The sequence below is a fragment of the Tachypleus tridentatus genome, chromosome 10, assembly GCF_004210375.1.
Source record: "Tachypleus tridentatus isolate NWPU-2018 chromosome 10, ASM421037v1, whole genome shotgun sequence".
NCBI lineage: Eukaryota > Metazoa > Arthropoda > Merostomata > Xiphosura > Limulidae > Tachypleus > Tachypleus tridentatus.
The window spans coordinates 83,391,073-83,404,659 of NC_134834.1; the positions used below are offsets into that span (position 1 = coordinate 83,391,073).

General features: G+C 34.3%; 1 protein-coding gene across 4 annotated transcripts in view; it reads left to right on the forward strand.

Moving 5' to 3' along the window:
- Positions 1-13,587, forward strand: part of Bili (FERM domain-containing protein 8 Bili) — a 53,723-nt gene that overhangs the window by 19,657 nt on the left and 20,479 nt on the right. For all 4 annotated transcript variants that reach the window (XR_013016041.1, XM_076462492.1, XM_076462494.1 and 1 more), the window contains 3 exons: positions 4,904-4,996; positions 8,812-8,870; positions 10,772-10,938. Coding sequence is in view for 3 of the 4 variants with exons in the window: in XM_076462492.1 (XP_076318607.1) it covers positions 4,904-4,996; positions 8,812-8,870; positions 10,772-10,938 (319 nt within the window). In the remaining variant the exon portion in view is untranslated. The remainder of the gene's footprint in view (positions 1-4,903; positions 4,997-8,811; positions 8,871-10,771; positions 10,939-13,587) is intronic.

Genomic DNA, 13,587 nt, shown 5'->3' on the forward strand with positions numbered 1-13,587 from the left:
CATTTACCCATGTTTATTAAAAAATTTTTAATGAACAGGAGACTCCAAGTTCGTGTGGGTTTGACACTTTCCCGTTCTTTTGTACAGGAACTTGGTGTCCCTCAGGCCTGTGTTTTGAGTGTCACACTTTTCAGTATAAAGATAAATGCCATCACTGAACAACTCCCTCTCACTGTTGCAAACGGGCTCTATGTCGGCGATTTTCACATCTCATGTCAGTCGTTAAACATGAGATATATTGAGTGGCAACTACAAACTGCCCTCAATTGGGTACTGAAGTGGACTACGGCGAACATCTTTAATACTTCTCTCTCTTATCTTTGACTGTAAGCTGACCTTTATACCACACTTAAAGCAGCTACGGGTCAAATGCACAAGAGCACTGAACATCCTCCGTGTCCTCTCTACCGCCGGTTGGGGAGCAGATCGATGTTCTTTGTTAAAGATATATCGTGCTCTTATTCGATCAAAACTCGACTATGGATCAATGGTCTATGGCTCTGCCAGACCCTCGGCCTTAAAGATGTTGGACCCCATTCATCATCAAGGACTTTGACTTTGCACTGGGGCTTTCCGCACCTCCCCAGTTCAGAGCTTATACGTGGAATCTCATGAACCTTCTCTGCACCTTCGCTGTTTGCAACTGTCTTTATTGTATTCTTCGAAACTTTGTTCCTTACCAAAGCATCCCTCCTGGGGATGTGTTTTCCTTCCTCAGTGGGCCTTACTTTTTCAGAACAGATGATCTGCCATTGCTCCTTTTGGCCTTCACATCCAGGTGCAATTGGATGAATTGGGTCTGTCCTTGGATAACATTGCAGAATCCACTGGTCAGCCCATACCCCCCATGGCTTATTACAGCCTCCAAATGTGACCTTTCTTTACGTCATCTGGAAAAGGCAGATACTCCCGATTGGAAGTATTGTCTTTTATTTACTTAACATCTTTCAAACAATCATTCCATTCCAATTTTTATGGATGGTTCCAAATCAGGTAATTCTGTGGGCTCTGCCATGGTTTGTTGCGGTTCGGTGGTTGCTCGCAGAATCCTCTCTACAGCTTTTGTGTTCACTGCTGAACTGTACACCATATCTCTTGCCCTGGATCATATTGAAGCTGAGCAGTACTCTGACTGCACTATTTATACTGACTCTCTCAGTTCTCTACTGGCCTTGAAATCGCTTCACGTTGGCTCACACCCTGTTCTCACTGATATTTAAAACTGACTGGCCTATTTCTCATTAACCTCTACTTCTATCCAGTTTTTTTGGATGCCAGGCCATGTTGGTATTCGTGGGAATGTGCTTGCAGACACAGCACCTAAATCTGTCTGCTCTAGCACTATCACCACTGTGCCCATTTCGTACATGGACTATGGTCCTGTATTCAAGGCTCGGCTCTGTGCCAGCTGGCAGTCCACTTGGAGTGAGCAACGTAACAACAAGTTTTTTCAAATAAAACCCTATATTGGGCTTTGGCCGTCTAGCTTCCATAAGGTTCAGTAGGAGGAAGTTGTTCTGACTGGACTACGCATTGGTCACAGTTTTTTAACTCATAGTTTTCTTTTATCTGGAACTGATGCATCAGTGTGTAGTTTGTGTAACACTCAAATCACTGTAAGCCACATTTTACTTTCTTGCCATTGTTACGAATTTCAATGACAGCACTGTTTTAAACATGTTCTGTCCCAGGGTTTGTCTGTAACATTGGACAGTATTATTGGTGATGGTGACACTGTCCACCTTGATAAAGTTTTTAGTTTTTTAATGGCCATTAATCATTTTTAATCTCATTTAAGTGTTGGATATTTATTCATTACACCTTTTTAATTGTGGTTCCCTTTTCAGAGTCTCAATCCCTCTAGTTCAATTTGACATTGGAAAATGGCCAGAACATTAAATAACTTGACACCAGGACTGGAAAGGCCAACTTCAGGTTACTAACGCTGCTGTTTGAACTACCCATTAGTCGTCCTGGCGAGTTGTTATTACAATTTTGCTGCATGTCATTTCACACTTTTACTACTTTACCTTTTGGTACTGGCCATAATGACACATAATCCGGAACCAGGACTGGAAAGACCAACTTCAGGTGACTGACAGTGGTTCTTGTACTTACCTGTTAATCTTCCTGGTAGGTTATGATCATTACCATTCTACTACAGGAAGTCCTTTACAACTTTGTAGACTGGATGTTAACATTGGTTTTATGCCATTTTATGTTTTTAATTCCTGTTTTGTTTATACCTTTGTTTCATTTTACAAATTTTACTACATTTACTTTACTTTTACCTTTTTACAGGACATTTGGCTAATTTTTATTATGATTTTGCTATATGTCTTTTAACACTTTTCTTATTTTACCTTTTGATAATGGCTGTTATGACAACATAACCTGGAACCAGGACTGGAAAGGTCAACTTCAGGTGACTGACAGTGGTTCTTGAACATACCTGTTGGTCTTCCTGATGGGTTATGATCATTACCATTTTGCTAGAGAAAGTCCTTTACAACTTCTCTTACTCTGCTTTCTCTCTTAAGATTGTAGACTAGGTGTCAACATTGGTTTTCTGCTTTTTCTGTTTTTCAATGATGTTTTGTTTTACCTTCATTTCCTTTTATGTATTTTACCAAATTTAATTTATTTTTACCTTTTGACTGGACGTTTGGCACAGATAGCCTAGCTGCTTTGTGCCATAAAACACTAAATTAAATCAAATCAAACCTTTTATCTGGAACTGCTGCACCAGTGTGTGGTGTCTGTGACACTCGGATCACAATCATCCACATTTTATTATCATACCATTGTTACAACCTAGAACGATGACACCATTTTAAAGGTATTTGTAAGACAGGTTTGTCCTTGACTTTGACCCATGTTATAGGTGATACTGCCCATCTCACTCATGTTTTTACATTTTTAAGAGCCATTGGTTTTTTACACTTAAGGTTTTTATTGGACTATATAGTGTTTTAGCATGATTTCTTTTACACATTTTAATGTTTTAAGACTATTTCTTTTACACATTTCAATTTTTCTTTTGACTTGAACCCAGACTGGAAAGGCCAACTTCAGGTTACTGACAGCTAGGGTGTATTTCTTGCTTCAGTCTTCCTGGCAGTTCCTAATTTTACATATTTTACTTTTTACCTTAATTGCCCTATAGCAAAACTGTACCACATCTTGTCTGGCACAGGTAGCCTTGTAGCTTTGTGCCAATAAACATTGAATACCTACCTACCAATATCTCTTCATAATTCTGAACAAGAAGCTGTCCCATCCTAGGTTCTTGGTTGAACATATGTTACACGTCCTTCATAAGTTCAGGGGCAAGTGGAGTACTCCTTGCCCATATGGTTGGGAAGTGAGGATGAATGTTCATAATTCCAGAGTAGATGAGTTCTTGTGATCGAGTATGGTGTACACATTCCAAACCTAGAGTATTGTCTTTCAGATTTCTTCAGGTGGAGGAGAAAATTTATCCACTTTGGTGTTTACTTTCTCATTGTGATTCCAGTGGTACGAAACAGATCACTCTGTGGCTACGACTTGGAATTCTATCAAAAGTATATATATATATATATATAAAACATTGTGGTTTAATAGTACTAGCCACTAACATGGGATGAAAGGACCATGGCCATTTTTTTTCAACCCCAAATTTTGGAACCTTTGCTGTCTGGTTCAGGCTGGCCTATACTGACAATTATTCATATTCTGTTCTACCTTTGATACAGTAACTAGGTTTTGGGTGATGAGCATACCTGTTCCTCTTGTAGTGCAGTTCCCCCACTCTTGTACTGTCTTTACCTTGGTACACTTGTGTTCTGTATAGACATATTCTGTATAGATTGTGGCTGCACTGGCCCCTTCACCTTCTCAATGTGAAACTCCAGCTGCATTGTCAACAGAGATATGTAAGTTTTGTAAGTTAATATTTTTCTAAATTTAGGAAAATGTTAACCTTTATCATAATCTGTGGGTGTTAGAACTGCACATTTTCTAAAATCACTGGTATCATTTCACTTTTTATTTATGAATCTTTTGTATCAGTTATTTCTACTTATTTTTTCAGATCATTTTGCATATTTCTCTAGGGTCCTAGATTTATATTTTTAAATTGTATTTTGTGTGGTTAAGACTAAAAATGATTCATCATAAAATCAATTTAGATTACAATATTATTAGTTTATAAGATTTTTAAACTTTTCTCACTGTGAGGCTGGGCATAGCATGGTGCACTGTGATACTGAGGTTCATGTTCTGTTGCTTCTAAAAAGAATCCTCTTCTGTGGGGCTTTAGAGAAATTATGAAATTGACAGTCAACTCATACTCTTTGATTAGAGTTTGTGTGTTTTTGTCTTACTGCCTTCTCTTTGTTTTTCTATTTCACTATTGGGGATAATTAACACAGATATCTCTTATGTAGTTTTGCAAGTTTCTTAAAGTTATCATTGTGAATAAAAGTAAGTCTACATAACTGAATTAAAACAAATGCTTAATTTACCTTCTTTTTATTATAAATGAAAAATAAATTTATTGTACAAATTTAAAACAAGAAAAGCAACACCACAGAATTAAAGAAACAATTGTAACCTTCCTTTAATTTTAACTTGCTGATTCACACCATATGTGTGAGAATCATAACTTGAACCACTCACCTTTAGAAACTTTGAATTTTAACTGTTTTTTTATAATTACATTTGCCCTTGTAAGTAAAGGTAATTGCACTCTTTAAATCATATACATATGTAATGAAGTATTTATTAAGCAGATAATTCAAATGTAGTAAACTTTGTTATATATGTAATGTTTTGTGTAAACTGAAGAATAACCCATTATATTAGCTTAGATCAACTTACAGATATACACAATGGAGATCAGTATGTGTTTTCCTTTCAGAGCTTCAACTCAGCCCTCAACAACATCCCTTTAGAATTAGAAATTTGTGGCCTAGCTTGTTGGAAAAATATACAGTTGCATATAAAATTAAAGGTAAGGAATCATAATTCAAGTTTGTCTATTGCCTGTAAATTTATTTTAACAGCAATAGAGATTGCTTGTAGGTTCAAATTAACAAGTGAAGATGAGATCCAAGTCTGGTGACATGAGATCATGTTACTGTGAAAACAAAAATTTTATAATAGTTCAAAGTATCAAGCATTTTTTCTTTCTTGTATTGGAATGTAGTGATAAATTAAGGTTTGAAATTGTAAAACACTGATGACATTTCTGACTATGAATATGAAATAAAAAAAGTTAGGTAAGAGGAGTAGTGAATGCTATATGTATTCAGTAAAATGAGGCTTGGCTTTAATGTTAATTTAAAAAAGAAGATAGGGTAACATATTAATTGTTGGGAAGTAAAGTGCAGATTGGAGAATAGAAATCATTAGTATTAAAAATACAACATCAGCTACAAAATCAAAAGTTTATTATTAAAGCCTACTGTTTGAGCTTATACTTTGATCTGTTGGCACTGTTTCAAACATTTGAATGTCATAGAAAGGAAATATTAATGATTCACTTTATATATACAAATATAGTTTGAGTAAAAGTATATATTTGTAATTTGAAATAAACAAAATTAATTTTCAAAATGTTTCTTACAGGCCCCTCATGAGAGGGGGGAGAGATTTTTAAAACAAAACAAAACTACCCAGTCCAGTTTTTTTTTTTAGTTGAACTGAAATTTTTGGATATGTTTATTGACTAAAAAGAAGGCATTTCCTGCAGTCTTTTATTATTGGTGTGAAAAGTAATTTGAAGCAGTAAGGGGATTGAAATCCATCAGTGCATCATGTTGATGGCCTGGTATAAGAAGCATGGAAGTCTCCAAATAACATACAGAGGTATTCAGGAAGTGTTTAGAATAGAACCATTTTGGTAAATGTTTCACAGCAGGTCAAGTTTAGTATTATGACTGTTTTCTTTCAAAATTGTCCTGTCTGGTCATCCTACTGCTGATTGTTGTGATGCTTTGACCTTTCTTACCAAATCACAGATGGAATCATTCTTATCTCAGTGAAAGCTAAACATAAAGCAACAGCTGAATAATAAAAGGTTGGCAGTTGCATAATTAATGATGCTGAGAATGTGGCTTTATTGATATATACTGAATTTACTCTCAGTGGGTAGACTAGTAATGGCTGGTATGGATATGTTAGGATGCTGTATTTCACTTAAACATTTATCAGTTAAGAAATGAAAAGATTTATCAAGGTTGTCTCAAAGATACATTCAAAACCCCCATCCTCTTTGGGAGTTTCTGGATTGAACTTGTTTTCAATACTCAATAAATTGTAGTGTGTAGACACCTCTTGGCTTATAAGAGATTTTTTTTTTTTAATCAGAAGTTAATTTTCATAAATATAGCTATTTTTAATAACAAGTTTTCTCTCTCATAATTTGTGCTGTGTTTATTGAACTTGAGTGTACTCTTTTACACTAAAACTTGAAAGTTGTTAATCACGTTCCAATAGTAACTGCTGCATAAAAGATGTAAAATGTAAAAAGTGATAGATACTTTTAAGTAAATGCTTTTTTTAAACAGAATCTGCTGCATTAGTAAAGCAGGTTTAACTAAATACAATATGTATAAACAGTTTAATTAATTTCTTAATTTAAGTGTATTGTGTTTTGTACAAAACTAAATAAAACAGACTTGTGAATTTAAACTTCATAAAAGCTGTTTTCATAATTCAAATGCACAAATTTAAAAAATAACATTAATCTTTTTGTATTGCATAAGGATTTACAAATCAGGAAGGAAAAAGTCTCTTACTTAGATTAAGCTATTATTGTAATTACCAAAATGAATATTTTTTATTATTATGTTTATTAACAAAAATAAAAACTGAAGAAAAGCATAGAACACTGACGTCAAATGAATATGCATTCTCATTTATCATAATTTTTTGTGAAATCTACATCGTTTAGTCTTCACAAATAAAGTCCTGTTACCTCCACTTCATATAAAACTAGACTTGATGAAGCAGTTTGTAAAGACATGAAACAAAGATGGAGACTGTTTCAAGTACCTATGAGAACAGTTCCCAGCTCTTTCAGAAGCAAAACTTAAAGAAGGGATTTTTGTTGAGCCTTGGATTAGGAAATAGACTTTGGATGAACAGTTCAAAAGAACAATGAGGAAAGTTGGAAAAGAAGTGTAGATTAACTTTAAAGTGATTACTGACAAATTTTTTAGGAAACAACAAGAACCCAAATTATGAAAATATTGTCAATAACATACTTGATAAATTTAAAGAGTTGAATTGTAATATGAGCTTAAAATTCAGTTCTGACTCTCACACATCAACTGTTTTTCTGAAAATCTTCATGTCATTAGTGAAGAACAAGTATAAAAGTTTCATCAAGACATCAGGGAAATGGTGAAAAGGTTTCAGGAAAGGAGGATGATTACTGATGATGGCTGATTACTGCTTGAAAGAAAAACCATAATATGTAGTTCTTTAACCAAAGTTTCATGTTTAATGTCTTTTGATTCTGGTATCAGACTGACTCTGCATGGTCACTGCTTCTTTATCCAGTGTTGATTTTGTGCTCTGATGTCCCACTCCTACAAAATATGGAAACTGTATAACCAGATTGTTGAACCAACAACATACAAAGGTGTTTTAAATCTTCACAAAGTAGTATTTGTTGAAAAGAAATTTGAGATTTTTGTACATTTCCTTCAAGTGAACTCAATGAGCAATACGAACAGATACTTTTTTGTTACCTTTATGAAGGTTAACACCTTTTAGACTTTTGGAGGAATCAATGAGCAGTTGCCACTACTTTGTTCATAGACTGCAGTTTCTAGCATTGATTTTAATTCAGCAATGTTATTGCAATAAACCATCTTACATACATTATGGTAAAAATGCTTTCTCATGATTTCTGTACCAGCAAAGTGATGTTCCTGGAGAAAGTAATTTCCTAGCCCAAAGTCTGGACACAAAAATCTTTGAAGAATCCTTTGAAAAGCCCAAATCTCTCACCAAATTATTAAGTTCACCTTGTGTGAAAAGTTGTGGTTAACCAGACATTTCAGGTTGAAAACAACCCTTATCATTTATATTGACATCAGATTCAGAATCAAATGAAACAGTATCAAGAGTCTCTAGTGGAGTAGCTACAGGTACATCAGGTCCATGAGCAACAGGTCTTATAGTAGATTGAAGGCTTGGATGAGAAATTTTTTTTTTAGTTCAAGTGTCAAATGAATATACATCCTCATTCATCCTTATTACATCTCTGTGATTTCTAGGCTCATGTCACACCATTTGAATTCTGAAAGGAAAAAAAGACATTTTTACCTTTAGTCCATTGTTTCAACTCCTTGACACAAGTGGTGCAGACTTTGTGCAGAGCCCATGATTTGTTTTGGTCCCCAGGTCTATTTCAAAATACACATAATATGCCTTTTGACAAATTCTCTAATGTTTTGCCTTTGTTTCTTTACAATAGTGGTTTTCAGCATTTCAAGCATAATAAAATGTGACATGATTTTAATGAAAATGATTCACTTGTGTAAAAGTACAAATTACATTTTCCGAAATATCTGTACATGGTAGAGAAAATTGATTATTATTATTTTATTCAGCATAGAGGAATTATTGTGTAGCATATTAAAATTTCAAAACAATAAAACCGTTGCAGACCGTGTAATTAAAGCAATGTTGGATTTAATAAACTGGTTGTTGCATAACTTTAGAAAATGTATTTAAGATATGAGCTTATTTTGATTGTAGTAATTATGGAATTTTAAGTAGTTGACACCAATAGCTAATATTTTTTACTTTCAGATGAACCTGTCTTGTCCTTTCAAAGAAATGTTTTTTTTGATAAGAGAGAAGAAATCAGGGTTAGTGTTGAAATAAAGTTACTTCTGTTTTAGCGACTTGGCAGATTGAATTTTTGTTTTGGTTGCAGAATCAGAGAATTTTTTCTTCAATTATAAATCTTCAAGTAGTTATTGGTTACCAATATATTAAAAAAGAGAAGAAATGATACTAAGGATAAAAAATTGTGATAATATAAGAAGGAAAGAGTAATTTGATTTGGTAAAATGCAAATAAAGAATTGTAGCATACACTTCTTAGCTTTGTGATTTGGAGTTCAGACTGAGAATATATGTCAGTATCAGAATGATAGATAAATAATGATAAAAAAATTTAGAAAACACATAATAAAAGTGTGACTTAAATTTCTAACATTCATCAAAATCTTCTATACGAGGATAGACATTCATAGTCTTTGTAATGCCTACTGGAAAAACAGCATAATTTTTCAATTAGGATGTTATTAAATTAAGCTAGTCATGAGTGTTTCAAACTTTAAAAATGTGATTTATGGTAAAAGCAAATAATGATGTAATGTATATTGTAGGTACATGGCTCTTGATGCTGAACTATTAGATATAGTTCTCAGGCTCTAGGTTGGAAGTGTTTTATTTAAAATTTGATAACCATGTACCATGATAGTGGTTCATAATAGGGATTGCAAAGAATTACACAAAACACTAACAAAAACACCTTAAACAGTAAAGATTCAGTTCAAAAATGCTTTTAAACATTTTCTTTATATTGATAAAACTGTAAACATGTAAAAATGCATGAAAAACATGCATGTTAGATTTACAGGAAAAAGAAAATCCACTCAAAATTACTTGTTACTTATACTCTTACCAGGGTTGTAGGGGCTGAAAGTTGTTTGTTTTGTATTTTATGTGAGCTAAAATACATCATAATTCTAATATAAATTATGTTGTTTTTTCTACTTGACATTAGCTTTCTGACAAACTCCTGGTACTTCTTTAGAAAGCTTGAAGGGTGAAATAGGAATTACTAACCAATAATAGGTGAACATTAAATGACTGTAACATGTAGATACTCAACACTATGTACACTGTATAATTGGTGTCCTTAGGGAGCCAAGTCTTATGTTTTGTATTAGATGAAGGGGTTAAAAAAAATCAATAGATGTAACACTAAATTTTGTTCTTATACATTGATAAAATAATTATGTTAAAGACACAAAGCTTTATTTAAAGTGATGTTTTAGATTTGTTTGTGTTATTTGAAAAGGCTGGTAGAATTTTATACATACTTAGTCAGGGTTCATGTCTTAGTGTAGGTATATATTTACCCATTGCTATACATTGTATAAAGATAATTTAGTTACAAAGAACTTGTAAATGCTCACTATATTCTCAAACAAATTTTTATGACAGTTTCCAGCTGCAGCTTAACATTGTACCTCTGAAACTAATGCAATCAGATACTCAGTAACTAAAGTAAATCATCATAAATTGTATCAGCTAGCTGCTAACTATGTTTATTGTCATTACAAGTTATAAAGTTAGCTGTTGTATCCTTTGACCATAGTTGAGCATAAAAAAAAAGGCCAGTAAACAAGATAAATAAAAAATTGGTAATTTAAAAACTTGTAAATATATGAATCATAAAAAAGTTGCAGATACTACTAACAATATTTAATCAAACTACAGATTTCCCTTTTGATTCCACCAGTTGTAATTCTAGGTAACAGCATGGAGCTAAAATAATGGTTTGTGGTTTGAATAGATAATGTCTACAGTATCTCCATCCTTATTTCCTTACCTTTTTTTTCTTATGATCCCTAGTTGCAGGTTTCCAAATTTTCAGTTTTTTATTTATTATACTATAATTCAATTCTGTGAAAGTTTAATGTACCTTTTTGTATATTATGTTAAATATAGTTATTCTTGCATCCATATGTTTATAGATTAGTGATATGAAAGTCCTGGAGCTCCTTTATGAAGAAGCCAAATGGAATATCTTAGATGGACGATATCCCTGTGAGCCTGATGATTGTGATGTGTTAGGAGGCATACAAGCACGACTAGAGCTGGGCCCCTATGATTCAGAGAAACACTCTCCTGAGTTTTTCAAGTGAGTTTTTCATTATTTTGAATTCTAAAAGCTTTTCTGTTTTTTGTTGTTTTCATGAAACTACTTCCATCTTTAGTTTTAAAGGTAAATAAATGTGTGAGAAAAAGTAAACATAAAACCTGAGATAAAGTAATTATTGTTTGTTAAATACAAATATTTATTTTCCATCACTAAATTTTAAAATAAAAAAAATTAATTTTGCAAATACAGATATTTCTGAAACAGTACCACCTCTTCTCACCCAAAGCTATGTTGACCTTGATTTGCCTTCTATGCATTACTAAAAAAATTTCACTAATAGTGTACCAGTTTATTATACCTTTTTCTTTTTGCCACCATTTTGGATGGCCCGGCATGGCCAAGCGTGTTAAGGCGTGCGACTCGTAATCTGAGGGGCGTGGGTTCGCATCCCTGTCGCACCAAACATGCTCGTCCTCCCATCCATGGGGGCATTACAATGTGACGGTAAATCTCACTATTCATTGGTAAAAGAGTAGCCCAAGAGTTGGCAGTGGGTGGTGATGACCAGCTGCCTTCCCTCTAGTCTTACACTGCTAAATTAGGGACGGCTAACACAGATAGCCCTCAAGTAGCTTTGTGCAAAATTCAAAAAACAAACAAACCATTTTAGAATACATGTTTAGGACGTGATAATCATCTGCCAATCATATTATGCCATTTATACTAGTGCAGGTAGCTCCATCTACTATTTTATGACAATTCACACTTTCTTGATTGGTCTTACAATATATAGATGTGTTTTTATGTTGCTCCATGTGCTTGCTTTTTCTTTGTGAGAGCATTTCAGTTCTTTTTCCAGTTTAAACATAAGGGTTTTATTTGAGACTTTAATATTATTGTTTTTGAATCATTCTTCCACAGTTTAAAATCTATCAAGTGGTTTACTCCTCATCTTCACTTCCTGGGTCTTTAGACATATCATTACATGGACAACTGGCTTCTGCTTGTCCTTCTCCAGGCCCAGTCAGTCTCTTACACACTATTACTTCATCTATAAACTGCTTGGGTGGGGTTTTTTATCGAATTGGAGAATTCCCTTCTAACCTCTATACAATATCTTATTCATTTAGAAGTTCTCTTCAGTTCCCATTTCAGTTGGGCCCAACCTTCTCCTCTTGAGTTCCTGGATATGGAGCAGGCAGTCATTAAGGCAGTACCTTTACCTTCTATCACTGCACAAGAGGTTCTATCTCTTTATGAATCTGAGGCTTCTTTGGAGGCTATCATTTGTTTGGAGCACTTATTGACCAGTAGAATTTCTTCCACAATCCCTTAGATCATCCTGTTTCCCTCCTTCCTTGGATTTGAGCCAACCTTGCATAGTGGCTTAACAGGGAAGTGTGGGGGTTCCCATTCCTCTGCCTTATCATGTTCCTAGAATTATGAATCTGGAGGCTGATGGCATGTTTTGTTCTAACCAAATTCTACCTATGGAGTGTTTCTTTGTCATTCTTAAGTATTTCAGTAGGTGTGTTTTCTCCAAAGAACACAACATATAGATGCATTTGCCACTCACCTCAACTCAAGGATTCACTCCTCATGTAGCATCTTTCCTTACCTGTATCATTCAACCTTCCTCGTTGTTCATGTACTAGCTATGTTGGTTTACCTTCAGATGATAGCCCTGTCACTGTGGCTTCTGTCCTTCTGTCTCTTTTTTATCCTAATTCCTTTTCTGGTTGCTTGATCATAGTTTGTCTGTATCAGTGGTTGCTAGTTGTCTGGCTGCTCTGTCAAACATATCATGTCTTTTGTTTCTGTAATGCTTTTGCCTTCCTTGTTATTTACCTCCTGTTTCTTCCTTTTGTTTTGTTCATCCTCCATGCTATTTTGTTCTTCCACAGTGGGATCTCAGTGCTGTTCTTTATGACCTGTCTGGTTCTTCCTTTGAACCCATTACTACCTGTTCCTTGTACCATGTTTCCCTTAAGACCTATTTCCTTTTACTGGGATATGATTGTTCTTGTTCCAACATTTATGTTATTAATGTTTTCATATCATTCACCATTCCTCTTATGTTCTTTATTCAGATATATCCTTCCTTCCTAAACTACTGCTACCCATGAAGATTAATTTGCTTTTTCTACCATTTTCTTGCCATTTATTTCCCATCTGTACTCCCATTTGAATCTGGATCTTCTTTTCTGTCCTGTGCTTTTTCTGTGGTATGTGTCTTATACAGACTCCTTTTTTTGCTATTGTTCCCACCTAATTATTTCCTGGAATCCCTATCTTTCCCAACATCTATCTCCTGTAACACTTACTGGGTAGGTTTGGCAACTCATGTGACTAGTATATTCTGACTTGTCCAGTATGTTGTACAATGTTTCATCACACCAAATTTGTCACTAAACTATGCCCTTACTTGTTGAGTCTGTCAACCTTTGGAGGAGATCATTCAAATAGGTATACGAACAACTCCTTTTATGTTTGTTACAAACTCTGCTTCGTTTGGTTGTGTCTTCCTTCTGTGGCAAGTCTTCACATGTTAGCTTGCCTTTGACTGGGTAAGTTGACCTATTACTGTTTTGTATATTTCTTAGTTAATACACAGGATGTTTTGGGCTGGGTGGCCCACACTTGCCTTATCCACAGAATCCCGAGGCACTTCTCTGGATTTTTTTTTTG